At 42.8% G+C, this 26,924-nt stretch overlaps 1 protein-coding gene across 2 annotated transcripts in view; it reads right to left on the reverse strand.

Moving 5' to 3' along the window:
* TRRAP (transformation/transcription domain associated protein) overlaps positions 1–26,924 on the reverse strand; it is a 140,530-nt gene that overhangs the window by 35,548 nt on the left and 78,058 nt on the right. For both annotated transcript variants that reach the window (XM_090287915.1, XM_090287914.1), the window contains exons 42-56: positions 26,746–26,892; positions 25,088–25,301; positions 24,429–24,554; positions 21,887–22,033; positions 20,991–21,190; positions 20,297–20,418; positions 19,760–19,973; positions 14,492–14,671; positions 11,578–11,724; positions 10,317–10,436; positions 9,814–10,101; positions 9,514–9,651; positions 8,519–8,631; positions 7,945–8,080; positions 3,004–3,195 (exon numbers count right to left, since the gene is read on the reverse strand). In XM_090287915.1, coding sequence (XP_090144041.1) covers positions 3,004–3,195; positions 7,945–8,080; positions 8,519–8,631; positions 9,514–9,651; positions 9,814–10,101; positions 10,317–10,436; positions 11,578–11,724; positions 14,492–14,671; positions 19,760–19,973; positions 20,297–20,418; positions 20,991–21,190; positions 21,887–22,033; positions 24,429–24,554; positions 25,088–25,301; positions 26,746–26,892 — 2,484 coding nt within the window. The remainder of the gene's footprint in view (positions 1–3,003; positions 3,196–7,944; positions 8,081–8,518; positions 8,632–9,513; positions 9,652–9,813; positions 10,102–10,316; positions 10,437–11,577; positions 11,725–14,491; positions 14,672–19,759; positions 19,974–20,296; positions 20,419–20,990; positions 21,191–21,886; positions 22,034–24,428; positions 24,555–25,087; positions 25,302–26,745; positions 26,893–26,924) is intronic.

A 26,924-nucleotide genomic window follows, 5' to 3' on the forward strand; every position in this document is an offset into this window, starting at 1 on the left:
GACAATGTCAATTGATCTGTCTTCAAGTACACTGACTTTTTCTTGTACCTGCTGAATCTGCTATGGAGCTTCTCTAGTGAATTTTTATCTTCAGTTATACTTCTGAACTACTGGGTTTTTTTTTAATCTATCTTTTCATTGATATCCCCTCCAGCTGGTAAGCCATCATTCTTGTATTTTCCTTTAATTATTTACATATGGTTTCCTTTAGTTCTTTGAACATATTTACCAAAGCTGATTTAAAGGTTATGAATCTAGAGTTCGACAACTGGGCTTCCCTCAGGGACAGTCTCTATTGACTGCTTCTTCCCCCTTTACATGAACCATATTTTCCTATTCCTTTTCATGTCTCATATTGTTGAAAACTGAACATTTTATATATTATAATGTTGCAACTCTGGAAATCAGATTCCTCCAATCCAGGGGTTTGTAAAGGTTGTTTTTTTGGTTTCTGTTTTCTTTTTTTGGTTGTTGCTATTTGTTAAATGACTTTCTGGGACTAATTCTATAAAGTCTGCATTACTTGTGGAATGTAACCACATAGTTTCTGCTCAGTTAGCTTAGTGGTCAGCTAATGATTAGTCAGAGCTTTCCTTAAGGACCTGAAATAACAAGACCCCCAGCCAATGCAAGGGGCTCTGTGTGCCTGCAGCAGCGTGCCTTCCACACCCACCCAGGCAATGTCAGTTCTGCCTTAGCCTTCACTTCCTGCCTGTAAGGGGCCTCGAGGTCAGCCCATGGTGAAAGCTCAGGGTCTTCTCAAGTCTCCTAAGCATGTGCAAAGATCTATGAGCCCTTCTAGGTTTCCAAGAATACATTAGAGTTTTTCAAAATCTCTATGGACATCTTATTCCCTAATCTTCTCTTTACTTAGCCAGTCTCTTCTTCTATGTCCCAGCTGGTATTGCTGCCTCAGGCAGCTGTGATGTCAAACAATTGCCACTGATTGTTTTTGACAAATGACCCCAGACATTACTTTCTTCACTAAGTGTGCTTTGAGTCAGGTCAAACAGAAGCAAACCCTGTGAACAGGGCTTTTCTAGAGAGCTGCAATGCTGGTCAAATAGTGCCAGTTCTCCGGGGCTGAGGTTTTTTTGTTTGTTTGCTTTTTGTTCTTCTTTTTGAGTATCTAAATCTGTTCTATCCTCCACTGGTGGCTGATAGGCTACTGGTTGGCACAGCTGCTATGGTTGGAAGTGCTTGGTGTTCAACACTACTGCAGAGAGGGGGAGAGGAATAATGGGAGTAGGACAATTAAATGCTACAAAGCTTGCTATTCTTACTAATTATGGCTGTTTTTCATAAATGCTCCTTGGATTGTTGCAAGTCTGTATTTAATTTCCAGAATCCTGAAAGTTGTTTATGATAATTTTCCCCAGTGTAGTTGCTGCTTTTATGAAGAAGAACTTCAGAAGCCTTTATTCTGCTACTGTGGGTGATCTGGCTGAACAATATGGTAATTAAAGTCACTCTCTCCAAAATAAGACTCAGACTCTCTGTTCCTTTTAAGATCAGTAGTTGAACCAGAAACCCAGTATTGGTGTTTTCAGTATGCCAAAGCAACAGACTAATTAGCTAAAATCTGTACCAAAACTTGAAGTCTAAAATCAGTAAAATGGGAATGTTACTGTGCAAAAGCAACAAGACGGTCCATTCACTAATTTTTTTTTTTTTTTGGTGGCAGTTGGAGAAGTGGAAGAGTCACAAGTTCAAAATATATGCTTTAAAACCTAATATAATAAAGCTTCTTAAAATTAGGCACTTACACTTACTAAGTTTGGGCAAAAGGTACTTATTTGATTTTTTAAAAATAAGCACTTCTCTAACCCATTCTCTTCACCTTCCTTGTCTCAAATTATATACCAGTAATACCCTAAACATAAGAATAGTTATCAAAATGATCAAACTGAAATTTTAAATGTTTCCTAAAATCATTCTTATGGACACAGTCTTTATTTTACAGTCAAATGTGTAACCAAGCTAATCAAAAAAACATTTATCAAGCATCAACCATGAGTGAAGCAGTGGAAGAGAAACAAAACTACCTTTGATTTCACCTGCAAAGTACTTGAATCAAGAGTGTCTGAAATACTGCATTTTAAACTCTATGCTTTAAATATATAACTCAGAATAATTTCTACTTATTCGCAATTGTGTTATTCACAATACTTATGCACTCATAAGTTAGCCTGAGAAAAAGCAAAAGATAACAGAGATAAAAAGAAAAATATCAAAACAAAACAAGTTATCAATGAACTATTTCACTTTGCAGAAGACAGGAAAATCTAAGTACATTAATATACAACTATACTATGATAAAAATCAACATTACCAATTTAGTCTCAAAACTACTCTTTCAAATATAAAAAAAAGTATGACCATTCTGCATTATGGTTATAATACCAGCCTACAGTTTTACTCAGTAACACAGGTAGCTGCTCAGCCCCCAGGGTGCGTGTGCGCATACAGATGCACACGCACACAGGAGCTGGAAGGAGCAGGCAGAAATATGCTCTGTAGAGAAGAGCAGCATGCGTGAGGAGATGTGGGGGGAGAGAGTTGAGCAACATGCCTGGACAAACTGTCCGAAATCGTGAAGATGGCACATAAGGAAGAAGCCAAGGCACAGTCTACTCAACCATAAGAGTTTCAGAGGCAGAGAGACCTTTCCAAAATGAACAGCGGCATCACACTGGTGGCGGTATAGTGGGCCCTAAAGAAAATGCCTAAAGCAAAAACGCACATCATCAAAATCACTCTAAGGATGTCTCTTGACACTTAAAATCCCTAGGAAGCTCCAAAAATGAGAAGCAACATTTCAGTCCTCTACATTTTCACTCTGGCCTTCCTTCCATTGAGGATGAGTTTAAATGGGAAAGCATAAGGCAAGTGGGAGGAGTTTCCTCTCTGCCATCCAGACAGTTTACGGACCTACATCTGGACAAGAGGTTCTCTGCTATGATAGGCCCCCCAAGACTGCTCCCATTAATGTATTGTACCCACCTGGAGAAGAGGGGTGTGCACGTGGGAGACCACGTGGGGCAGCCGCCGCCACTCGCGGATGGCCAAGCTGCTGGCCATTTCCACCAGGCGCTCGATGAAGCTGAGCTGTTGCTCCTCAGGGTGGCAGATAGCCAGGTATCCACGGTACATGTTGACCTTCCAAGCCATCTCCTTGGGACAACTTACTTCAACCTGGTAGTAAAAGAACATTACAGAGGAATGTAATATGGGTATTCTTCCTCTCAGTAGAAAGTGTCAAAGAGGGAAGTCAATTTTTTGTAGTCAATTATGTAAAGCAATAAGCAGAAATTAAGCATAAACAGACATTTATTTTCTTTAGAGAAGTCGTATGTTTAGACTGCTTTTCCTGGACACTCTCCTTTTCTGAATACCAGTCAATGGCTAATCTCTAGCTACGAAGGAAGGTATGCCACAGGCTCTTCGCTTTAAGGTATTAGCAGTTTCAAAAAGGGCAAACTGATCAACACTGCTATGAAAGACCAGATTAACAACCATCACTTAGCTACAAATCCAGCAAGTTTTTTTAAAGATTTTATTTATTCACTTTTAGAGAAAGAGGAAGGGAAAAGAGAAAGAGAGAAACATCAATATAAGAAACACTGATCGGTTGTCTCTCATATGTGCCTCATATGTGCCCCTACCTGGGACCGAACCCACAACCCTGGCATGTACCCTGACCGGGAATCAAATTGGCAGCTTTGTAAGATTATGTCCAATCACCTGAGCCACACCAGTCAGGGCCAGCTAACAAAGTTTTAAAGTACTAAATACATATTCATTTCCATTCTGATAAATATCAATAAAATTATTAATGGTTTTCAATTCAATTTTTATTCTGGGAAATTAATCTAATTTGTTCCACATCACACAAGGAAGCAGAAGGCAGTGATTCAGGTTTATAAGAATGATTGAATATTCATAAATTTACTGTCATTTAAAAGCCACACTTTACTATCTATCATACAACTTTCCCTGTATTCCTTATATCTTGGTTATCAGTTCTATTATGAAGCAGACTGAGCATGCAGTCATCACATCCCTCCAACCCCAGCCCCAACCCCTGCTCCTGCACACACAGCTACATCCGTGGAATGGCTGCACGTGTGCCTCTGAAAGCCATGTGCTGGCTGACCAGCTCCATAGAAAGCGTTAGAACTCATCACACATTAGCACTCTCTTACAGAGCATTTAAGTGATAAAATATTGAAGTCTTTTAAAAAATAACCTCTTGGTGTATAAGAAAATGAAAGGATATCTCTGTTGAAGAAATTGCACAGAACTTGCTCTAACAAGATCAATCAACATTCATTCTGAAGCACTTTTGGGAAGCAACAATTAAAATCATACACATTCTAGTGTCTTAGTGCTATCTGCCCAAATGATGTAATAATGGTAATAATAATACTCTTGCTTATTATACCTTGGCTTATTTTGACATCTTATACTTTCAAAAAAATTTTTACATTCTTGGCCCCTCTTAGATCTCAATAACCCAAGGATGAAGAAATTCAGGAAGGCAAGCTTGTGAATACATCTGCTTCCAACATGAACCTCTAAAACTATATCAATCTCACGTTTTCTGGACTTTATCCCTATTGAACATAAGCTTTTGTCAATTATAACCCCTATCCTAAAATTAAGAGCAAAGGCACCTCTTTCATTTCCCTCCCTGAAAATAATTAGCCCATCCATCAAATCATAATAAGAAATGGACTACTACAAGCAGCCCTATAATCATAATGCACAGAAATAAAAAAATAATTTCAGTTTTTTCTTTTAAATACTGGCAAATAAATAAATAGTCCTATAAAGACCATTTGAAATTAATTCATTATTACTCAGAATGTTTGTATATACTGATCTTTTTTCTAATCAGTAAGTGCCTTACAATCATTGGAAAATAATCAAGACTTTGTGAAAAAAGAAATTTGTTTGTCAGACCTATCGACCATATGATACTGCACATACCCAGCTAATTGAAACCTTGGAAAGGATATTTTTAAAAGATAGAGGGAGTTTTAAGTATTTATTCAGCAGAACTTTTATCAGACTAAAAGAAAGAATAATCAACTTCCAGCCACGATGGAGGCCTAGACAGACACGCTGCAATTCCCTCTACAACTAAGAAGGAATACAACTACCTCAAAACTAGAGACAACCAGAAGTTCCAGAAAATTGAGCTGCATGGAAGATATAAACAAACAAAGATATAAAGAAGAAATACTCATCCAGACAGGTAGGAGGAGCAGAGCCCGGGCGGAGAGGATGCAGTGTGATGGCGACAACAGCAGCAGCAGTGGCAGCGGCAGCAGCGGCAGGCCAATGGAGAGCACAGTCACACATTTTAAAAAGTCAGGAGGGACACCTGGGGAGCGTTCCCAGTTCCTGACCAGACCACGCACATCACTATGCCAGCCCCGGGGAAAATCAAGCCTCACTGCTTCTGACTGTGCAAACCAATGGGGGTTGGGGCGGAGGTAGAAACTGCCAGTCCCTCAGGAGAGTCCACTGGTTTAAAGGGACCCCAAGGTCCTAGAACATCCGCAGACCCACCCACACCAGGAACGACAACCAGGTCAAAAGCTAGAGGTGCCAGTCCCATACCAAGTGGGACAAGTACTTGGCAAATGGGCTAGTGCTGAGCAAGCAGCATTATTCCCTCTCAGATCCCTCCCCCACATACAGTGCAACAACGTGGTGAAACAGGTCACCCTGTACTGATGAATACCTAAGGATCCGCCCCTTACAACATAACAGGAGCAACAGCTCTACCTAAGACATAGAGGCAAGCAAACAGGAGCCTGTCAAGATGTGGAGACAGAGAAGTATGGCCCAAAAGAGGGAACGGATCAAGGTTCCAGTGGCATAACTAAGCGATGAGGACATAGCCAACCTAACAGACACAGAGTTCAAAACACTGGTGATAAAGTTGTTCACAGGCTTGACAGATATGCTTGAGTACGGCAAACGCATAAGGGAAGAAGTGAAGGCTATGCTAAATGAAACGAAGGAACATCCACACAAAACTAATGGTGAAGGGAAGGAAACCTGGGTTCAAACCAATGATTTGGAACATAAGGAAGAAAACAACAGTCAACCAGTACAGAATGAGGAAACAAGAATTGAAAAAAATGAGAAGCTTAGGAACCTCTGGGACAACTTTAAACGTGCCAACATCTAAATTATAGGGGTGCCAGAAGGAGAAGAGGTAAAGCAAGAAATCAAAACCTTATGTGAAAAAATAATGAAGGAAAATTCCCCACATTTGGTGAGAGAAATAGACATACCAGTCCAGGAAGCACAGAGAGTCCCAAACAAGCTAGACCCAAAGAGGGCCACACCAAAACACATCATAATTAAAATACCAAAGGTTATAGATAGAGAAAGAATTTTAAAAGCAGCAAGAGAAAAGCAGTTTCCTACAAAGGTGTGCCTATAAGACTATCAGCTGATTTCTCAAAAGAAACTTTGCTGGCAAGAAGGGACTGGTGAGAAGTATTCAATGTGACAAAAAGCAAGGACCTACAACCAAGATGACTCTATCCAGCAAAGCTATCATTTAGAATGGAAGGGCAGATGAAGTGCTTCCCAAACAAGGTAAAGCTAAAGGAGTTCATCATCACCAAGCCATTCTTATATGAAATGTTAAAGGGACTTATTTAAGAAAAAGAAGACCAACATTATAAACATTAAAATGACAACAAACACAACTATCAACAACTGAATCTAAAAGATAAAAACAAAAACAAACTAAGCAAACAACCAGGACAGGAACAGACCGTAAATGTGGGGATCATTTGCAGGGTTATCAGCTGGGACAGGGAAGGGGAAGAAATGGGGAAATGGTGTAGGGATTAAGAAGCATAATTGGTAGGTACGAAATACACAGGGGGAAGTTAATAACAGAGGAAAGGATGAAGCCAAAGAACTTATATGCATGACCCATGGACATGAACAAACCCAAGGACTGCTGGAGAGAAGGGTGGGTACTGGGAAGAGGGGAGCAAAGGGAAAAGAAACTGGGACAACTGTAACAATATAACCAATAAAATATACTTTAATTATATATATATGTATATATATATAAACGTGTATATATATAAAATCTTTACAAGTGCTTGGTTATTTCTCAGAGCAACACAAGCTCCCTGCATCAGTTCTTCAATCTTTTGCATTTTGTTAAAGGAACACTAGTAACAAAATAAATGCTGTAACCACAACAGCTTAAAGATGTGCTTTTTGCAGCCTCCACATTAAGACAAAGAGACCCCATTCACATGACCGCCACCCAGAGAGGCCAAAACCTGGACCGCAGCTACAGGGACAGCGGCTGAGGGAGCACACGATGGGTGGGCACAGAGGCAGGAAAAAATAAAGCAAAGGAGAACAGCTGTAGCCACTCTCCCATCATGCCCCAACCACTCTTGATAGAGGGTAACTTTTTTAAGTGTGGAGCTCCACCAAGTTAATGACAACTTCACTTACACTATACCACCATCTCTTCCATAACACAAAACGTGCCTGCATAGGATACAGGTTCCTTCACCAAATGTTTACTGACAGCAGCTCATGTGCCAGGCCCCGGCCCTACAGGGCCCCTTTGCAAAACTGACTCTGTTCTTCTACATTTCTCCAAGTCCTATTTATTTGTTTGCTCATAGAATCCAAGGTCTCCACACGATACTTATTATTATAATTGAATAATAAACAAATACTTAATTTCTAGTTTAATTGAAAACGAGGTAACCAAAAATCATTCTTGCTTCTCAAAAGCTACCTTTATCTGCCAAAAGGCCCAGGCTGTTCTAAGTGAGGAGCAATCTCTAGAGGCTCACAGCTTTGGTGAAAGCCATCCACGCAGCTGTGAGGAACGTGGGCTGGGAGTGGACATGTCAGCAAAGAAGTGGGAGGGAGCCTCACCTGCACCAACGCCTCCTTCATGGCGGTCCAGTTTGACACCCGCCAAGCACACTCCAGCACGAGGTAAGGGTTTATGTGGCCTTTGGACTGGCCGTACTCCGTCAAGGCTTCCCACTGGTTCAACTCCTTAGAGCACCTAGAAGACCAGGGAGTTGGTAAGTCAGTTACCACAAAGTCAGAAAGCACAGGCAACAGCCGTTTATTCGCATCCCACCGAAGCAAAAAGACATCCTTCCCCCAGAGAAGGGTGGGCTTCTGTGGATGCTGAGCTTGGTCCATTGCAAGCACTGCATGCCCTCTGGAAGGAGCTGCTGCCTGGACACAAAAGACTGGCCCCCACACAGCAGAGCACTCCACACACCAGAGCAGGAAGGGACCGGAATCACTGCTCTCCAACAGACATTTCTAATTACTCAAGACTTTAAAAGTGCCCATGGATTTGTGTTTGTTCTTTTCTCTATCGGACCATAAAGAAAGCAGCAGAGTTCCCTTAGAAACACTCATTATGAGAACATTTCAGAGATCTGTTATGGGTTCCCTTAACTGACTCCTGATCCATCCCTGTCCAGCTTACCGAATCCAGTGGTCCTCCCAAAGCTGGTATTCAGGGAAGATAGCAGGGGATGCATTAGTCCTCTCGTGCTCTTTTTTGGCTTTATCCATCGCTTTCTCATAGGACTCTTGTGCCTGAAAGAGTTAATAATGCTTTCGAACTGCTGTTTAACTAGAAAACTTTCCACAGCCATTGCTCAATGATTTAGGGCAAGTTGGATCATAAACCCAGGAGTGCCTCACACTCCTCTCTGCAATCACGGGCCTCCTGTGCCTCCTGGAATCCCCTCTTCACAGAGCACAGAGCAGGGAGGAGAACCAAGGGCGTACCCCCACAGGATGGAGGACTAGGAGGCTGCCTGGCCCTGGGTTCGGTGACCAGAGCAGAGGTTTCTTGAGTTTCTGTGGCTCAGTGACCTAAACAGGGCTAAGGACAAGACCGTGCTACACTGAAAGGACAAGCACGAAGCTAAAATTTAAACACAAAATGCCATCTACCTTCCGTTTCCAATAGGACCAATGAGTACAGATAAAAACCATCCATATTAGCTTCTAATGGCAAAGGATTTAGGATTGAGTGTTAAAAATGCTCATTAATAAAAAAGAAAAGAAAATACAAGAATACCCTTTTAAAAAATGCTCATGTTGTATATGTTTCTCTTAATCTTCAGTCAAAGGCCTTTTTTTGTTGTTGTTTTTTTTTTTTTTTTTTTTTTTGGTTTTTCAATTACAGTTGTCCCCTTTTCCCCCAATTTCTCTCCCCCACCCAACCCACCCCCTCTCCCGCAATCATATCCCTCCCCGTTGTCCATGTCCATGAGTCATTTATACGGGTTCTTTGACTAAACCCTTCCCTTACTTATCCCCCTTCTCAAAGGCCTTTTTAAGTGTAGGACGAATACTTCAAGTTAAACAGTAAATTTCTTATGTAAATGTGAACTGACTCGAGGATGTTACAACACCATTATAATTATAATATAACCATGCAACCCATCCATTTCATTTGACAGCGGCTACCTGCTCAAAAAATCCATGCTGCTCGTAAGCAATAGCAGTTGCTGTCTCCGAATACTTGCAACGCTTCTGCCATAAACCAGCCCACATATCTTCCTCTTGTAACAAAGAATAAAGTTCTGAGAGGGAGTCCAGTATCTCCTGAAAACAGAGATCGTGGTTTCTGAGTGCTCATGACAAATACGTTTTTTTTCCCCAATAAAACAACTTCACTGCTGGAACTAAAAATCACTGAGGAGATGTTTACTGAGAGGTTAGGTCACTGGCAGGGAAGACGTGATTGACAAATGGGGGTAGGCGAACCTGCTGAGGTGGTGTTATGCTCTCCTGTTCATAAAATTCCGTCGTTTGCTTCGGCTTAATCTGCAGACTCAGACCTTTTTCAAAAGCCTGGTGCTCCAGCATTAGCGTGGAGCGGAACCAGAGGTTGTGTGTTTTCCCCAGGTACTTCAGCACACAGGGCCTGATGGGGATGGGAGGAACGCACTGGGAAGTGGCCTCCACGAAGCAGTTCAGGGCGCTGGGCTGACAGTCCCGCTGCACCTGGTGGCTGCCGCTGCACAGGAACGGGCTGATCTCGCCCGCGAGAGCCTGAAACCAGAGACCACGCTCATTCAGGCCTTCATTCAAAACCAAAAAGTCTCTGCTTTCACATCCAGCATCTGCAAATGGCTTTGATAATTCACTCTTGTTAGTAAGTCAGTCGTTTCCCCATTCTCTGAAACTTTACCAAAACTATTTTGTCATAAATACTTATCAAAAGCTAAAACTGCATTTTCCAAAATAGAATTTAAAAATACACTCACATGCTGCTGTCTATCAGACAAAATTTTCCACAGTCTGGGGAAAAGCTGGACCCAGGTCCTCTCTGCCAGTGTCGTGGAGATGTGGCACAGCTGGACAAAGGCGCTGAGCAGCGCCCCCGTCTAGAGAGAGAAACTCGGTCAGTGCAGCTGGGCCTGGGCTGCTGCTAAACCTCCTGCCCGGCAGCTGCCAGACACTGCTCCACTTTCAACTTCCAAGGACCTGAGCAAGGGTCATGTCAGAGTGAAAACAGATTCTGGGCACCAGAGACGAACTCACACTGGGCTTAGCGGCCAAGACAGGCAGGGGTAAGAGGCTCAGCAGTGACATGCCTTCATTTTAACTTGAAGGATATTTCCAAACATGCCAACACTGGAAGTGCACAGGAGAGGTACATGGGTGCCATCAGGCAAAGGCCACTGGCCAGAGAAAATGGGAAATACAAGGACCACACATGTAGGAAGTAAGTTATTTGCCAATAGGTACCATTCTGAAGAACAAATCAAGATCTGAAAGTTCAGAGTCTCTGCAATTGACAGCAGACAAAAGATGGACAACTGACTGGAATGCAAGGAAACGCCCTGTGAAGGGGGCCAGAGGTGGGATTCAAGGGCCCAAAAAGCCATCAAGTCCACAGATGCATTTGATTTCGTCCACAGCTTCGTTGTGTTTGAAAATCTGATCTAGCTGACATTTTCCGTAAACAGCCAGCTTTCTAGCATGCTCTAAGCCCCTGGGGCCTGCCCCGTTTCATATGCAAACAGAATCATCCCTGTTTCTTTGTGATACTCCTCAAAAGCAATTCAGAACATGGAGCCATGAGTGATTCTGCATCACTACCGGAAAAACAATCGTATCTATAACTCACCTAAGTTTGTGGAAGCCAAAGATCTGGACAGATCTCAAAACAGATGCACCTAGAGGTCCCCATTCCCCAAAACGAACTTGCTTCACCACATATTCCCATTTTCTCCTTTTTAATTGCATTTGAAAAATAATCCAGCAATGTCTCATCATATATATGCAGTAAATAATCTAACCATTCCTCTCAAGGGACATATTTTCTCGAATCTTTACATAAAGCATCTACTTTAGAATCTCACAGAACTTAGAAGAGTTTCCATTGAGAAAGGAAAGCAAATGCAACTTGTCAAAGTAAATTTGACACTGCTGTGGAAAAATCCTGATTTAGGACTCCAAGTATTCAAGGGGGTGGGGGAAGGGCAGGAATCCAAAACTATCCCTCCAAACCTGCACACAGACCTTCACTTCCCGCAGAGTATCAAGAAATTTGTCATGTCTGTTGGTTAACATATGCAGCTGGTTTCCAATGTCCTTTTCAGAAAGTTCTTTGGTTTTGGGCGTGCTGGTCTGATCTCCAGGAGCTAGTTCAATATCTATCTCTACATCCTAAAACACAAAACAAACATAAATAAGCAAAACCAAAAGTCAATACTTAAAATCCAACAAACATGATTCTTATAAACTTATTACACTTTTAGCAAGTAAAAGTTTAATTTAGATGTTTATATTATTAAAATAATCTTAAATTCTAAAATAAACAATAATTAACTAAACTAGACCCACCTCCTCTCTTACTCTTTTTTTTGATGACCTCATATTGCTCTCATATTTGGACTACAGAAAGCAAAGTATGAACATCAAAAATAATAAAGATTATTAGGGATTACATACAGCCTATCATTCCTCAAAATGCAGTATCGCTGCCTAGCTGACTTGCTCACTCAGGTTAAGAGTAATGTTGGGGCCACCACACAGATCCTTGTTGGCATAATGTTTCACACAACACATTCCCAAAAAGGAAAAAATCTTATTTCTGCCAGAAGTTACTGGGAAGTTAGTCAAAACTCAATCATCAAATTAGCCTCTAAGCAAGGTGCCAAGTGTTTGGTACATGCCCTTGACAATGTGGAAGAACCACTTCAAATTTGGCAATTTACTTCACATAGAAGGATTACAGAAAGCAAAGAAGGTCCTATCACCAAATGAGCTAGTGTTTAGCAATGTAGTAAAGAAAATTTTAAATTCTAATTTGTTAATAAAGTGAATTGAAATCTCACATACAGAAGAAGGAATAAACTATCCCTTTTATAACAAAAAAGGGTACCTTCTCCTTCAATACTGGGTGCCTGTCACCTAAAACCCAACACTCCAGACAGTGTTCAATTCGAAGACCTGTGTTTGGAGTGGTGTCAGCCACTTCATCGTGGGGCACCGAGTGACAACCCTCAAGACCAAGGCAGCAGCCTGGCTGGCCTGCCCTTGGCTCCACAGCTGACCCTGCCAGGACCAGGCAGAGACGTGCGAGGTTCACAGCAAAGGCTACTGGTGGAACCAGCTCCTCAATGGCAGGCATCACTCCTGAGAGCAGTGCTTTGTAATACAACATGGGCTCTTTTCACTCAGACAGAAAAATCACCTGTGGAATACCCTGCATAATAAAGTGCTCTAGGTCAAAACCAAATGGTAGGGCCCTGGCTGATGTGGCCCAGTGGGTTAGTTGTTGTCCCACAAACTGAAAAGGTCACTGGTTCAATTCACAGTCAGGGAACATGCCTGGATTGTGGGCCAGGTGCCCCGTTGGGGGGCGTGCAAGAGGCAGCCAATCAATGTTTCTCTCTCACATTGATGCTTCCCTTCCTCCCTACCCCTCTCCCTAAAATAAATAAAAAAAATATTTTTAAAAAACTGAATGGTAGGCAACATGAGATGCTTATCAATTCTAACTTTTAAAAATCTAATTGAATAAAAACAACCTAAATGTCTGTGGATGGATCAATAGATAAAAGAAAGTGTGTGTGTGTGTGTGTGTGTGTGTGTGTGTGTGTTGAATATTGTTCAGCCATAGAAAAGAATGGAGTCTTGACATTTTTGAAAACATGAATGGCCCCTGAGGATATGCACTAAGAGAAATAAGTCAAGAGAGCAGACTGGTTAAACCAAGCACGCCGTTGTCCGGAGACAGCCAACTGACCTGGAGTCTGCATGATCCTTCCCCATGTGGGAAGGCCACCCTCCCCTCCACACCCCCACTCTTATTAGGGATTTCTGGACCCAAGGGTAGGTAGGACGACGACCATGTCCAGCTTGAAGCAGCTAGAGGAGCTTGAGACCTTCGCCCATTGTCCTTTACAAGATTACAAAGGGTCTTAATATCTGAGAGGGAGGGATAGTTATTTTTTACGAACCATGGGTATGGACTTGGGGGGGGATGCTGGGGGAGGGAGATACTGGGTGGAGGGGAGTAAAGGGGAAAAAATTGGAACTACTGTAACAGCATAATCAATAAAATATATTTAAAAAAAAAAAAAAAAAAAGAAATTCTGATCATGCCACTTATTAGTTGTATGAATGTATATAGTTTGTTATATGTAATTACTCATAGAATTGTAAAGATTGCCAAGGATGATGCCTATGAAGTGTTTAAATATGCTGAAATAATTGCTAAGAAATAAATACAAATCAGCCAGATTGTAGATTATAACATCATCTTTCTTGATATACTTTTTGTCTATTAACAATTTTATATGTTCTTCTTAGTGATAACCTATCTGTTTTGTTTTTTGTTTTGTTGTTATGTGTTTGTTTATTACTATTTTAACACCAAACAAAAAATATATTAACTATTCCAAAGGGTGATAAAAGTTCATTGCATCATCTTTGGAAAAAAAAAAAAAAGAGAGCAGACTGGTGGTTGCCAGAGGCAGGGGGTAGGGGTGGGGATAGAATGGGTGCAAAGGGTCAAAGGCACTGACTTCCACCATGTCATGGGGATATAATGGACAGCACGGTGACTATAGTTAATAACATACCACACTGCATATGTTGAGTCTCTAAAATAGTAGTTCTTAAAAGTTCTCATCACAAGAAAAAGTCTAACTATGTGTGGTGATGGATGTTAACTAGACTTATTGTGATCATCTCACAATATACACAAATATCAAATCATTATGTTGTCCATCTGCTAAGAGCAATACAATGTTGTATGTCAATCATATCTCAACTAAAATCTAATTGAATGTGCATACCACTTTAGAAGCTTGGAAGTACAGATATTAAAACATTGCTCTTGCCTAAAAAAATATAACACCGATACAAAACTGGAGAAATGGGCATTCTACTGTAAAAAGGGGTCACCACACCATCGAGACATTACCTCCTCTTTGGACTCGCTGTTCTCTCGCTCCCGAGGCTCCTGCTTGACATGAGTGACCATTGCAAAGGCCGCGCGATCATGGCTGTCGGCCAGGTTGATGACATTGGTGATGGACGGGAGCATAGCTCCCTGGCAGCTGGTACCGATGGGCGTGCTCTTCTCGCACACGGCCAAAAGGAGCTAGAGGGTGTGGACCAGAACAAAAGCCTAGCACCCACACCTCACAGGTGGGGTGTGTAGAGCCACAGTCACCTGTCACCCACACAGGCAGGCCCATTCTGACCACTCCCGAGCCCACAGCTCTGCTCCGCCCCTCCCCAGCTTAGATGGAAAGTCTGACCTCTGCACACAACCCTCACTGAGGAACCTCTGTCTGACTCAAGTGTCTAAGCTCAGCTCAGCTCAGCATCTCTGCCCTACTAGACAAGCTTGCTCTCCATTCTCTCAGATAAGGCAGCTTCCTTCGTTTCCCTCACCCATCTTTTTCTTCTCTCTGATCACTCACACCGCATCATCAAGTCTTGCCAACTTTACTTCCTGAATACCTAGACAGCGGTCACCTCCTGCCTGGACACACCGCCTGACCCCTCTTGACACCTCTTCTCACACCGATCATCTTCCATGCAGCTGATCCAGGGCCCCGCATGCACCCTCCCATGGCTTCCACAGTCCCCAGGGGACAGTGCGGCTCCTCACAGCATGGCTCACAAGGTCTTCATAGGTAACACTCCATCCACACATGCAAGTAACCCTTCGTGACTGTTCCTCACACCCCAACATGCTGCCCAACCCAGCCGTTGCTCACGCTGCCCTCCAGTCAAGCTGTGCCTGCATTTTTGTAGCAAGTATTTACTGAGCACCCACTTAGTGTGAGGCCCTGGAGATCCATGTGTCAACTTCACAGAGATGGTATCCCCTGCCCCCCGGACATTGAAGTGTCAGAGGGAAGGACAAGACCAATATCAACACATGAAGAGACACGTACTCGTGACAGCAACCAAGGAACAGTAGGCGGACAGAGAAGAGGTTGTCCACTTCAGCATGGCATCCCAAACGTGACCTGTTTGAGAATGTGGAAGGCCAGGAGGATTCCTGGCTTGGGCCCTAAAGCTGGCCTTGTCCTCTACTGATTCCTGTATATCTGCCATGAGCAATGTCTTCCAGGGCCTGGCACCTATAACACCAATCGATAGGTCTCTTGAGTGAGTGATGATTATATTGGGAACTTTGCCCACTCTGTTGCCATTAGCAAAATTCCAAATATATGCTGTACTCAGCAGTATGAAAACATAAATGCAATACAAACAGAAACATGTTAACAAGCTCTCACTGAAACCCAGTGCCACAATTCTCTTTTCCCTCCAAGAGAATTTCACAACCTTCTGTCTCATTAAAACAAGTAATCTGGACTTCCGGCCAACATGGAGGCGTAGACAGACATGCTATATCTCCCTCCACAACTAAGAAGAAATACAACTACCTCAAAATTAGAAACAACCATAAATTCCAGAAAATCAAAGTGCATGGAAGTCCCGCAAACAAAGATATAAAGAAGAAATACTCATCCAGACAGGTAGGAGGGGCGGAGCCAGGGCAGAGAGGACACGGTGTGGTGGTGGCAGCAGCGGCCAACAGCAGCAGGCCAGCGGAAAGTGCAGTTACACGTTTTAAAACATCAGGAGGGACACCTGGGGTGCGTTCCCAGCTCCTCACCAGACTGCACAGCTCACTGTCCCAGCACAGGGGAAAATCAAGCCTCATTGCTTTTGACTGTGCAAACCAGTGGGGGTTGGGACGGAGGCAGAAACTGCCAGTCTCTCAGCAGAGTCCACTTGTTTAAAGGGCCCCCACGGACCTAGAACATTCACAGACCCACCCACTCTGGGAACGACAGCCAGGGCAGCAGCTAGAGGCGCACCGGTCCGGTGCGGAAGTGGGAGAAGTACCTGGAAAAGGGGCAAGTGCTGGGCAAGCGGCATTGTTCCTTCTCAGACTCCTCCCCCACATACAGCACCACAATGTGGTGAAACAGGTCGCCCGGTACTGACGAATACCTAAGGCTCCACCCCTTACAACACAGTGGAAGGGACAGCTCTGCCTGGGACACGGAAGCAAACAAACACAGGAGACTTTTGGCCAAGATGGAGGCCTAGACTGACACGCTCCATCTCCCTCCATAACTAAGAAGAAATACAACTACCACAAAACCAGAAATGACCAGAAGTTTCAGAAAATAAATGGAAGTCCAACGTATGAAGTTAAAAAGAAGTGGTGCTCGTCTGAACAGGTAGGAGGGGCAAAGCTGGGGAGGAGAGGTCAAGCTCTGCTGTCTTTGGCAACAGCAGCGACAGAGGCAGGACACCAGTAAGCACAGGCACCCGTATTTAGGGAGAGGCAAGAAGCACGTGGGGAGCACCCCTAGCTGCACAATAGACCCGTCAGCTTGCGATTCCAAAGCCGGGGAAGGCAGACCTCCATTGCCTTGGACTGTGAGGCCTGCAGGGGTGGTGAGGAGGCTCCCGGTCTTTCAGCGGAGAGTGAACGGCAGGAATCCATCTTGGACCCCCACCCCCGCAGAAAACGCCATAGCATGGTGACACGGGTCGCCCGGTTGTGACAAGTGCACGGGGCTCTACCCACTATAGCATAGGAGTGACAGCCCTGCCCAGGAAGCAAAGGTAAACACAAAACAACAGTCAGGATGACACAGATCATGATAGAGATCCCGGTGACACAGCTGACCAGACAGCAAATATCTAATCTAACAAAGCAGCAGATATGAAATCTTTCTGAGGCACAGTTCAGAGCTTTGGTTATAAGAATGCTTACAGACCTAACAGCAGATCTTAAGACGGAGAAGAAATGAAGGCTAGCTCTGCTAAAATAAACAAAAATATATACGAAACTAGTGGTGAGGGCAAGAAAACCAGGGATCAAATTAACAAATCGGAACATAGGGACGAAACAAACAGTCAACCAGTGCAGAAAGAGGAAACGAAAAATGAGGAAAATGAGGAGAGGCTCAGAAACCTATGGGACAGCTATAAGTGGGCCAACATCCAAATCATAGGGTTGCCAGAAGGTGAAAAAGAAGAACTAGAAATGGAAAAATTATGTGAAAAGATAATGAAGCAGAACTTCCCTAACTTGTGGAAGGAAACAGACTTACAGGTCCAGGAAGCACAGAGAGTTCCAAAAAAACTGGACGCAGGGAGAACCACACCAAGACACATTATAATCAAAATATCAAAAATTAGGGATAAAGAGAATCTTAAAAGCAGCAAGAGAGAAGAGAATTACATACAAAGGGGTCCCAATAAGGCTATCAGCTGACTTCTCAAAAGAAACTCTGCAGGCAAGAAGGGACTGGCAAGAAATATTCAAAGTTAACGAAAAGCAAAAAACTACAACCACAATTACTCTATCCAGTGAAGCTGTCATTCAGAATAGAAGAGCAGAGAAAGTGCTTCCAGGACAAAGTAAAACTGAAGGAGTTCATCAGATCCAAACCACTATTATATGAGATGTTAAAGGAACTTGTTTAGGAGAAAGAGGATCAAAACTATGAACATTAAAATGAAAACTGTATCACAACAACCAACAACAAAAGCTAGGGAACTGAAACAAAGGCAAACTAAGTAGGCAATGAGAGTGGGGAAAGAATTATAGGTATGGGGAACATATTGGGGGGAGGTCAGCAGGGAAGGGGAAGCGGGGAAAGAGAGGGAGATGGTACAGGAATTAAGAAGCATAGCAGGAGGGAGTGGAGTAGATAGAAAGATGTTGAGAAGAACTATATGCACAACCAATGGGCATGGACTAAAAGGGGGGAACAACTGGAGGAAGGGATGTCACTGGGTGGAGGGGAACAAAAGGAAAAGAAATTGGGACAACTGTAACAGCATAATCAATAAAGCATATTAAAAAAAAGAAATAAAGAAAATGATAACAGCCAACACACACACACAAACAAGCAAGTCATCTGGTAACCTAGTTTTTATTCATTCTGGGTGAGAGACTTGGATTACTTGCATCATAGCAGGTACTACAGGAAACCTACGTTGCATGGTGCAGTAAATTGATAACTAAGCCAAAAAATGAAGGAGAGCCAATTAAAATAAGGAAACGAGAAAACAAGAAGTCTCACTACAATCCTATTAGAAACATACAAAAATATCTGACTTACCACCTACAGAACTGGTCTGCTTTACAAAGGCCTTTATCCCCAGCACCCTGACTCCCCACGCTGATGGATTAGAGCCCGTGGGCTGGCGTGGATGCCCTACCTTCCTGCTTTACCAAGCAGCTCAGTTGGTTAGGGCATCATCCCGATACACCAAGGTTGCAGGTTCAATCCCCAGTCAGGGCACATATAAGAAATTGATGGGGTTTTTGTTTGGTTTTTTTTTCTCTCTCTAAGAAATTGATGTTTCTTTTTCTCTCTTTCTCAAATAAATAAATTTTTAAAAATAATTTTAAAAAATTTTAAAAGCCCTGGGCAGTGTGGCTCAGCTGGTTGGAGCATCATCCCGTAAACCGAAGGGTCACGGGTTCGCTCCCTGGTCAGGGCATGTGTAAAAGCAACTAATTGATGTTTCTCTCCCACATCAGTGTTTCTCTCCCTCTCTCTCTCCCTCCCTTCCCCTCTCTCTAAAATCAATAAGCACATCCTCAGGTGAGAAAAATAAATATTTTTTTATAGAAAGAATTATGAGCCCTGGCTGGTATGGCTCAGTGGATTGAGTGCTAGCCTGTGCACCGAAAGGTCACCAGTTCAATACCCAGTCAGGACACAGGCCTGGGTCTGGAACAGGTCCTCAGTCGCAGGCGTGCAAGAGGTTAACAGATCAACGTGCCTCTTGTACTTTGATGTTCCTTTCCCTCCCTTCCAACTCATTAAAAGCAAGGAAATAAAACCTTTAAAAAAAAAAAAAAGTCTTTCCTTTAAAAAAGAAAAAAAAAAAAGAATTATGAGAGCTGACAGTTATTGTACATTCAATGTCTAGGACATGTAGACCGAATTTACAATTTTTATATTTGAGGGAAATGAATCTTTAGCTACAAACTAAGGAGTATTATCCAACTTTGTAATTAAAGCACTAAAAATCACCCCAAAAAAGCTTTAGATAAAAGTATAGCTTTATGTCTTTTTTTCCTACTAGAGATTAAAAGTAATTGAATAGTGAAGATTTCTATTCATCTTGGCATGTGTGAACACCTGCTAGCTTCAGTGTCCCCGCCACAGAGGGTAAACTGAGCTCAGCCTACCTCAATACATTGCTTAATCCAAAAGTGGCTCCCCATGGCTTCCCAATTCTGGGAGCAGGTCACATAAAGCAGACGCTCGTAGACCCGACGTTTCATAGAGTTGTCAAAAACCTCGAAAAACTTTGCCCTGATGAGTGGCTGGGCACAACGCAGCCCAGAGAGAAAGGCAGGCTCAAGTTTCGCAGTCAGCTCACTGCCAGACAGTGCCTCATCCCTGTAATCAAAGGAATAAGTGAGATGAAAAAGCTACACTCAAAGACAGACCCCTCAAGCCATAAGCAAACACGCACAAAACAAGTGGGTATCAACTTCCCAAAACATCTTTGGAAAAACCAATATGTTATAAGTCATCGTAGGCTGATGCAGCATTGGCACAAAACATCCCATAACAATACCAAAGTATGTTACATGATTTGGAACTTAAATGAATATATAAAACTTGAGTATAACAAAAAAAATTAAAGTAATATAACATTGGTTGGTCAGAGAACACATTATGGACTGATTCACGGGTTATGTGAGAATTGCTATAATTACCTGTAGACATAGTTAACAAGGTCTAAGAACTGTGCATTTAATTCAAGGTCGTCTGGAAAACGCTTTTCTATGTAGGTCATCATTTTCACAAGCAAAATGGACTTCTCCCGGAGTGTAGGTGTCTATACAAATTTTTTAAACAAAAGGTCAATTACTTCTACCTGAGAGAAGTATGTCCAAGAGTACTTCTTTCAGCTCTAATACTTTTTAAACTTCTACTATTCAGTCAAGTAAAATAAGACAGTCATTTCTAAACAAACACACAAAATCAAAGATGGCCCTGGTTATGTCTGGACACTTAAAATCAAGACAGACGCCAATATAATGTTCCTAGGGACTACAACTCATTTTGGAGAGAAAGCAAGTAAATCATAAAACAAATCAGAAGTTTGCAAGCATCTGATTATATTACGTAATAGTTCCTCGTTATGTTTTTCTCCACTTACCTTCGCCACCATAAAAGGTTCATTTAACATTTTAGTAAGTAAAGCCACATTAAGGTGAGTTTCTATTTTAAATCCATTAAGTGAGAAAAATTCACCTAACAAAAGATACTGTGAATGCAAATAGAGGAGAACAAAGTGTTTTGCTTGACTGAAAACTTCCAGAAGAGCTGAGAAAGTGAAGCCAGAGTTTTCTTCTATCTACAAAGGAAGGTCACCTGGCCAACATGCAGCCCCTCCTCCCAGCTCACCTGATTGGCTGCCATTGGGGAATTATTTTTAACCCACTCTTCCACAATTTTAACCACAGACCGGAGGATCTTGGCATCGGGTGACTTTTCAATGAGTGAGGTCAAGATGGCCTGAATGAAGCTCTTCCTCATCTCCATGCTCATCACAGCCAGCCGCGTCTTCACCAGCTCCAGGCTCAGCATCACCAGCTCACTGGTTCCTGCTCGGGCCAGGAAGGAACAGAGCTCAGCAGTTTCTACAGATATACCTCAACAGGCTACCACTTTGCACTAGGTGGCGCGTTGATTCTGCCCATTTTTCTCCAAAATATTTTCTCCAGCCACGTCACTTTCTTGCTATTCCACCACCTTGCAAGAGTGGCCCTGAAGAGGCTCCTCAAGGGAGGAGATGATGGGGCTGCTGGAACCAGTGCAGGCAGCTCTGGGGCACAGCCATGAATTCACACCCATGGCACTGTGCTCCAAGGTGCACTGAGCAGCTGTGCTGATCACCCCCCTCTCACCCCCCATCCACCCACACAATATTTCACCCAGATTCCTGGAGCTTGTGACTTAATTCTTCATCAGACGTAACCACTCTAATTAAGCAAGCCCTGTGTTATGGCAAAATTATTAGATGGCTCTCATTTAGTGCTATATGTTCCACATAAATGTCCGATTATTTTAAAATTCTTCATTCTCTAATTCACAAATTTTTAAAGCAATTCATTCGAAAAAGGAGTCTCATTTTGGTTTTAAATGAATCACTCAGAAACTCTTTGTTAAAGCAACTGATAATGAACTGCACACAAACAACAGGCACCAGTGTTCCTGTTAGAATTCGGCCACGAAGCCAGCAGTGTCTAGGTGTTACACAAAGTCTGAGGAAAAACTTGGAGACCATGCAGGGTTGTCACCTGAGTTTGCTTCTGAGCTGCCCGAGGCTGCCTGTGGACTGAGGTGCTCACGCACCACCTTCTGCAGGGAGCGCATGAAGACTGAGATCAGCCGGTCTATGTAGCTCGGGTTGTTGCTGCAGGCCGACTTCAGGATCATGAGGGTCCCTAAAGGGCAGAAATTGTCAGCTGGCTTTTAGAAAGTTCTTGAAAATTGAATGATTGACAAAAATGTGCTAATTATAACATTTTATAATGTGCTAAATAACAATGTGCTGTTTCCAACAAACATGTGGATTAATTCCAAATGTCAACATAATAAGCTTTTCTATGGTATAGACTATATTTTGAAGCATTATGTATGTTCACTCTTATTCATGAGCAACATTTTCAGGCATAAAAATGGATTTTTGTTCTTTAATAGAAACATTCTTATCTTCAGTTATGCATTTTATCTTTATGTTATGTATGGCAAACCATCCTCAGTAAAATTTTTTGTCCCATGATACATTTGGGAGTGGGGGAGGGATGTTTTTTTATGTAGACTATCAGGGCATGACAAATGTTTTAAAATTAAATTTGCATCTCATTCTCAAAAACTGCATAACACCAGAACATGAACCCTGAGTATATGAAAATATTTTATCTTTCATAATTGGCATTTTTATAAACACCTTGACCCTGACCTACACATTAAATTTTAATTTTGTATTCATAGCTCACATCATAAGAGGGTCTTGATTTGCCATTTTCAGGTGCCATCATCCCAGATTTGGACAGTTTCAGCCTTGCTTGTTAAATGGCTGGCTCTCGGTACTGCAGTGAATGAGTGACCGATACGATTCTACAACAGGTAACCCATGGCCCTGGTGGGTGACGACGATTATAAGGAACATGTTCTGGCCGTTCCTGGCTACCTTGCTTGCCTCTACTAAGCAGTCATTAGTAATGGTGTCCTGGGTCTAATAACACTGCGGCCCACCCGACAGACCCCCTCGCCCAAGGCTGTACCGGCATGCTGTCACCCCCTACTGAGGAGGGAGGCAGGGCCCACAGTGGCCAGCTCTTCTCGAAGAGAGTCTTCTGGAGAATTAACAGGATGTTCATGCTGCACTGCAATGGAAGCCAGGTTGCAGAGCAGGATCTACTGTATGAACTCGCTTTATAAAGTCACGAAAGCATTACTCACTATCCAAATCTATCTGGTTCCAGAATAGAAACAGCAAGCATGAATAGCAAGGGATACTATTTTAACTAAATTTATCAGACTCCTGAATTTTACATAGCAAGTAGGAAAAGTCTGGAGAGCAAAAAACTCATTAAAAACATAATGTATTCAGTTTACAAATGCAGACATAAGTGTTTGCATAACAAGGGATTTCTATATGTATGTACAGAAAAAAGACACACACTCCAAAATGCTGAATGAGGACAGAGGCTGACAGGTAACTTCTATTTAGCTTTCCTTCATTTGTATTTTCAAAGTTTTATATAATGAATATGTAATAAGGGAGAAAAAATTTTTCAGAATTGCTAACCCAAGGTCTAGTCCTACTCACACATGTGGGTTTAGCAGAAAGCAGAGTATCTATACATCTGACTTCTTAGAGGCCAAAGTCACCCAGCTGCCCTGATTACCCAAGAAACCAACTTTTGTTTCACCTGGAGCAGCCAGAGCCTCATCAAGTAAATGAGGACAGGTTCTGGTTGGTGAGTGGCTTGCTGACAGGTGAACATGTTGTGAAAAGCAGTGATTCTGCATGTTTGTACATAGCTTTACCAGCATCTTTGTACTTGAGTAAAACAGAGTCAAGAGTATCTATGCAACACCAGGAAATTACCCTCACAACCAAATCCTGCATCTGAGGTTGAAGCAGAAGAAACTAGGAAGCACTGGTGTTGGGCAGGGTGACAGTTATTCACCTCAAAGACCGCAGAGGACCGGCCCTGCCCCAGTGGCTTAGCTTGTTGGAGCATCATCTCATGCACCAAAACGCTGTGGGTTCAAGGCACATACCTAGGTTGCAGGTTTGATCTCCAGTTTGGGCATGTATGGAGGCAACCAATTGATATCTCTCTCTCTATCTCTTGCTCTCTCTCTCTCAAATCAATAAACATATCCTCAGGTGAGGATTTTTTTTTTTTAAAGGCCACAGCTGTGGCTGATGGCTCAGTAGATTAAGCGCTGCTCTGCGAACTAAAGGGTCGCCAGTTCGAGTCCCAGTCAGGGCACGTGCCTGGCTTATGGGCCAGGTCCCCAACTGGGGGCCCACAAGAGGCAACCACACATAGGTGTTTCTCTCCCTCTTTCTCCCTTCATTCCCCTCTCCCTGAAAATAAATAAATAAAATTAAAACTAAATTAAAAAAGAAAAGAGCACAAGGGACCAAAGCCTTGTATGCACCAGGCCAGATGCAGACACCATCACTCTAACAATGCCTCCAGCTCAGAGCCCCCTAGACAGCTGGAGCCTGTCCCTGCTAAGGAAAGCTCATCCAGGGAGCACAGGTAGAGCAAGGCCATGCTGAACTACGGCTGGGAAAACAGTCAGGCACATACTCACCAAAGAGCTGGGAGGGATTTGCGTTGGTGGCCTTCTCATAGTTGGTGAGTCCCTCATAGATGACCTTCCCAACGGCCGCATAGAGGCATTCCAGCTCTTCGTACTTGGAGGCCACACTGGAGGTGCCTGAAACAGAAGCATGAACCTGGGCCCTGTGATCTGGGTCCTCAGGCCTGTCCAGGCCCTGGGACATTAACTTCTTTCACACTGCAGGGCTGAGCTTTAGTTCTGCTGGGATCTGTGGCAACTGGCATGAGCATTCCTCTCCCATTGGTGCCCACCTCTGGGAGGGGCTCCTACTTTACAAAGCTAATCAACAACCTTTTATATCATTAGAAGCCACTCTAAATACACTTAGAGTATTTATCTTGTCAGCTGTTCAACATCTGGCAAAATACTTTCACCTAACTCCCCTTCAATGCCTTAAGGAAACAGTAATGCTCAGTTGATGAAGAACTGCACTTCCAAAGCAGACAAAAAATATAATGCAATGACTACTGCTGTTAAGTTCTTGGTCAGATTCTTTTAAAGGTTGAAAGTAAAAAGTGAGCTAACAAAATGCTCCAAATAGGGGCTAGAGGATGAGCACTCTCCAGTCACAAGCTCTCTGCCCACCCACCTACTCAGAGAGAAAGGCATGGGTGGAAAAGGCCACATACTTGGCTCTGTTGGGAAAATGCTCATCAGGCGTGAGAGAAGGCTGTGGACGGCACGTAAGACTTTGGTGTTTCCACACGTCATACAGGCCGCAATTCCACGCTGCAGGGGTTTGAAGCTACTGAGGATGGCTGGAGACTGGAGGACAGTTAGCAAGAAACTCAGCACCTCCAATCCTGTGCAAATATTTCCATAGTTCACTTGATTAGGCTGCTCCTGGAATGGAGGGCACAGGTCACACACACATGAAATAAATACTCCAGTAAATCGCATCTAACCAATTTAAAACTATGTGCTTCTAAGTATTTAGAAATGAAGTAAAAAACCACTAAAAAATAAACGATACATATAAAAACATGTGACCACCATATTATATTAATACAGTAGGATTTTGTGTTTCTTTTAATAAATTTGCTTAAAATATTTAGGCAAACCTTTAAAAACTCATGAAAAATATTCAACATTAAATGTTAAAATTTTGAAACCCACCAAACTCTGTGCTATGCAAACATTAGCCTATTTGCAGACAGAGGCTGTCTACTTACAGCTGAGCTTGATCTAACTGTGATAGATAGGAAAGAAATCAGACCCTCCAAAGAGAAAAAAAAGGAAAGAAACTGCAGACAATCCAGAAGTTATTTATCAGGCTGGAAACAAAGCCAACTAGAGACTCAGAGGCCTATGATTCAACTGTTTTCACAGCACAGGTTACCTTTGCAACCTTTCAAAAAACCTAAGCAACGATGGTAGTCTCTGCAATGCAAAAGAACAAAAGCTTACAATGGGTTTGCAACCACCATGGTTACAGGATCCAGAGTTTTATAAAAACAAAACAAACCAAAGCCCACCAAATAATCAGCATCGGGGGCTATTTCTTTGTTACTTGACTATACAGTGCTCGATAACAAATTCTATGTCCACCTACTTTAAAAATTCAAGTTTATTTTAAAGGTTGTTGCATAAATCAACTAAAAAATGTTAATTTCAAGCCAACCAGTACTTCAATTTAAAAAATGAGACTTTGAAAAGCAAGAGGACTATTATGTTCTAAAAACTGTACTGTACTGCCCTGACAGCAGTGGTTTTTAAACCATTTTCAGGAAATGAAATTTCCTCCTCATCAGCAGCATGAAAATTAATAAATGAAAGCTCATTTAAAAAGGTGAGAAGGGGGAGCCTTTGGGCACTATCCCTGGGTCAATTATAGACAGGAAGTGGTCAATTACAGACCCCACCAGGAAGAACTGTCAATTACAGATCTCAACAAGAAAAAAAAAAGCACACCACCTTACTACTGCGGCAGGAAGAGCTCCTTCCTTGCCCAACGACTTAGCCAACAAGAAAGTGTGGCCGCCCTGAGCTCTCCCTTTCCTCCACTCCTCCAAAGGACTTGTGTTCAAACAGCCCCTCCCATCTTCCTCCTCCTCTTCTAGAAAGTCATGTTCTTCCCCTTTGCTTGCTGACTTGCCCTGGGGTTTTCTGCTATAGTTTATCATTTCTCTGCTGTTCCCTTTTTTCTGGTCAAATATCTGACTTTTATTTTTAGGGTCAACAGTAACCAGTAGGGGAAGTGGAAGAGGCCACAACTGGCCAAAGGAATGGAAAACTTGGATTCTGGTATAGCGGCCCATGCCCAGGCAACAGCAGCCCCCACACCTACCACGCTCATCAGCAGCTTGTCGAACCACTGCAGTTTGAGCTCGGACTTGGACCACATGTCCGGGCGCAAGGCAGTCTTCAGGAGGGTCACGCAGCGGCGAGACAGCACTTCCCCAGGAGACCCGGCAGCGTTGGTGTTGTCGTTTACCTGGAAATTCACTCAATTCAAGCCCACATGTC

Source organism: Furipterus horrens, unplaced genomic scaffold (assembly GCF_987537825.1).
Source record: "Furipterus horrens unplaced genomic scaffold, mFurHor1.1.pri manual_scaffold_10, whole genome shotgun sequence".
Lineage (NCBI taxonomy): Eukaryota > Metazoa > Chordata > Mammalia > Chiroptera > Furipteridae > Furipterus > Furipterus horrens.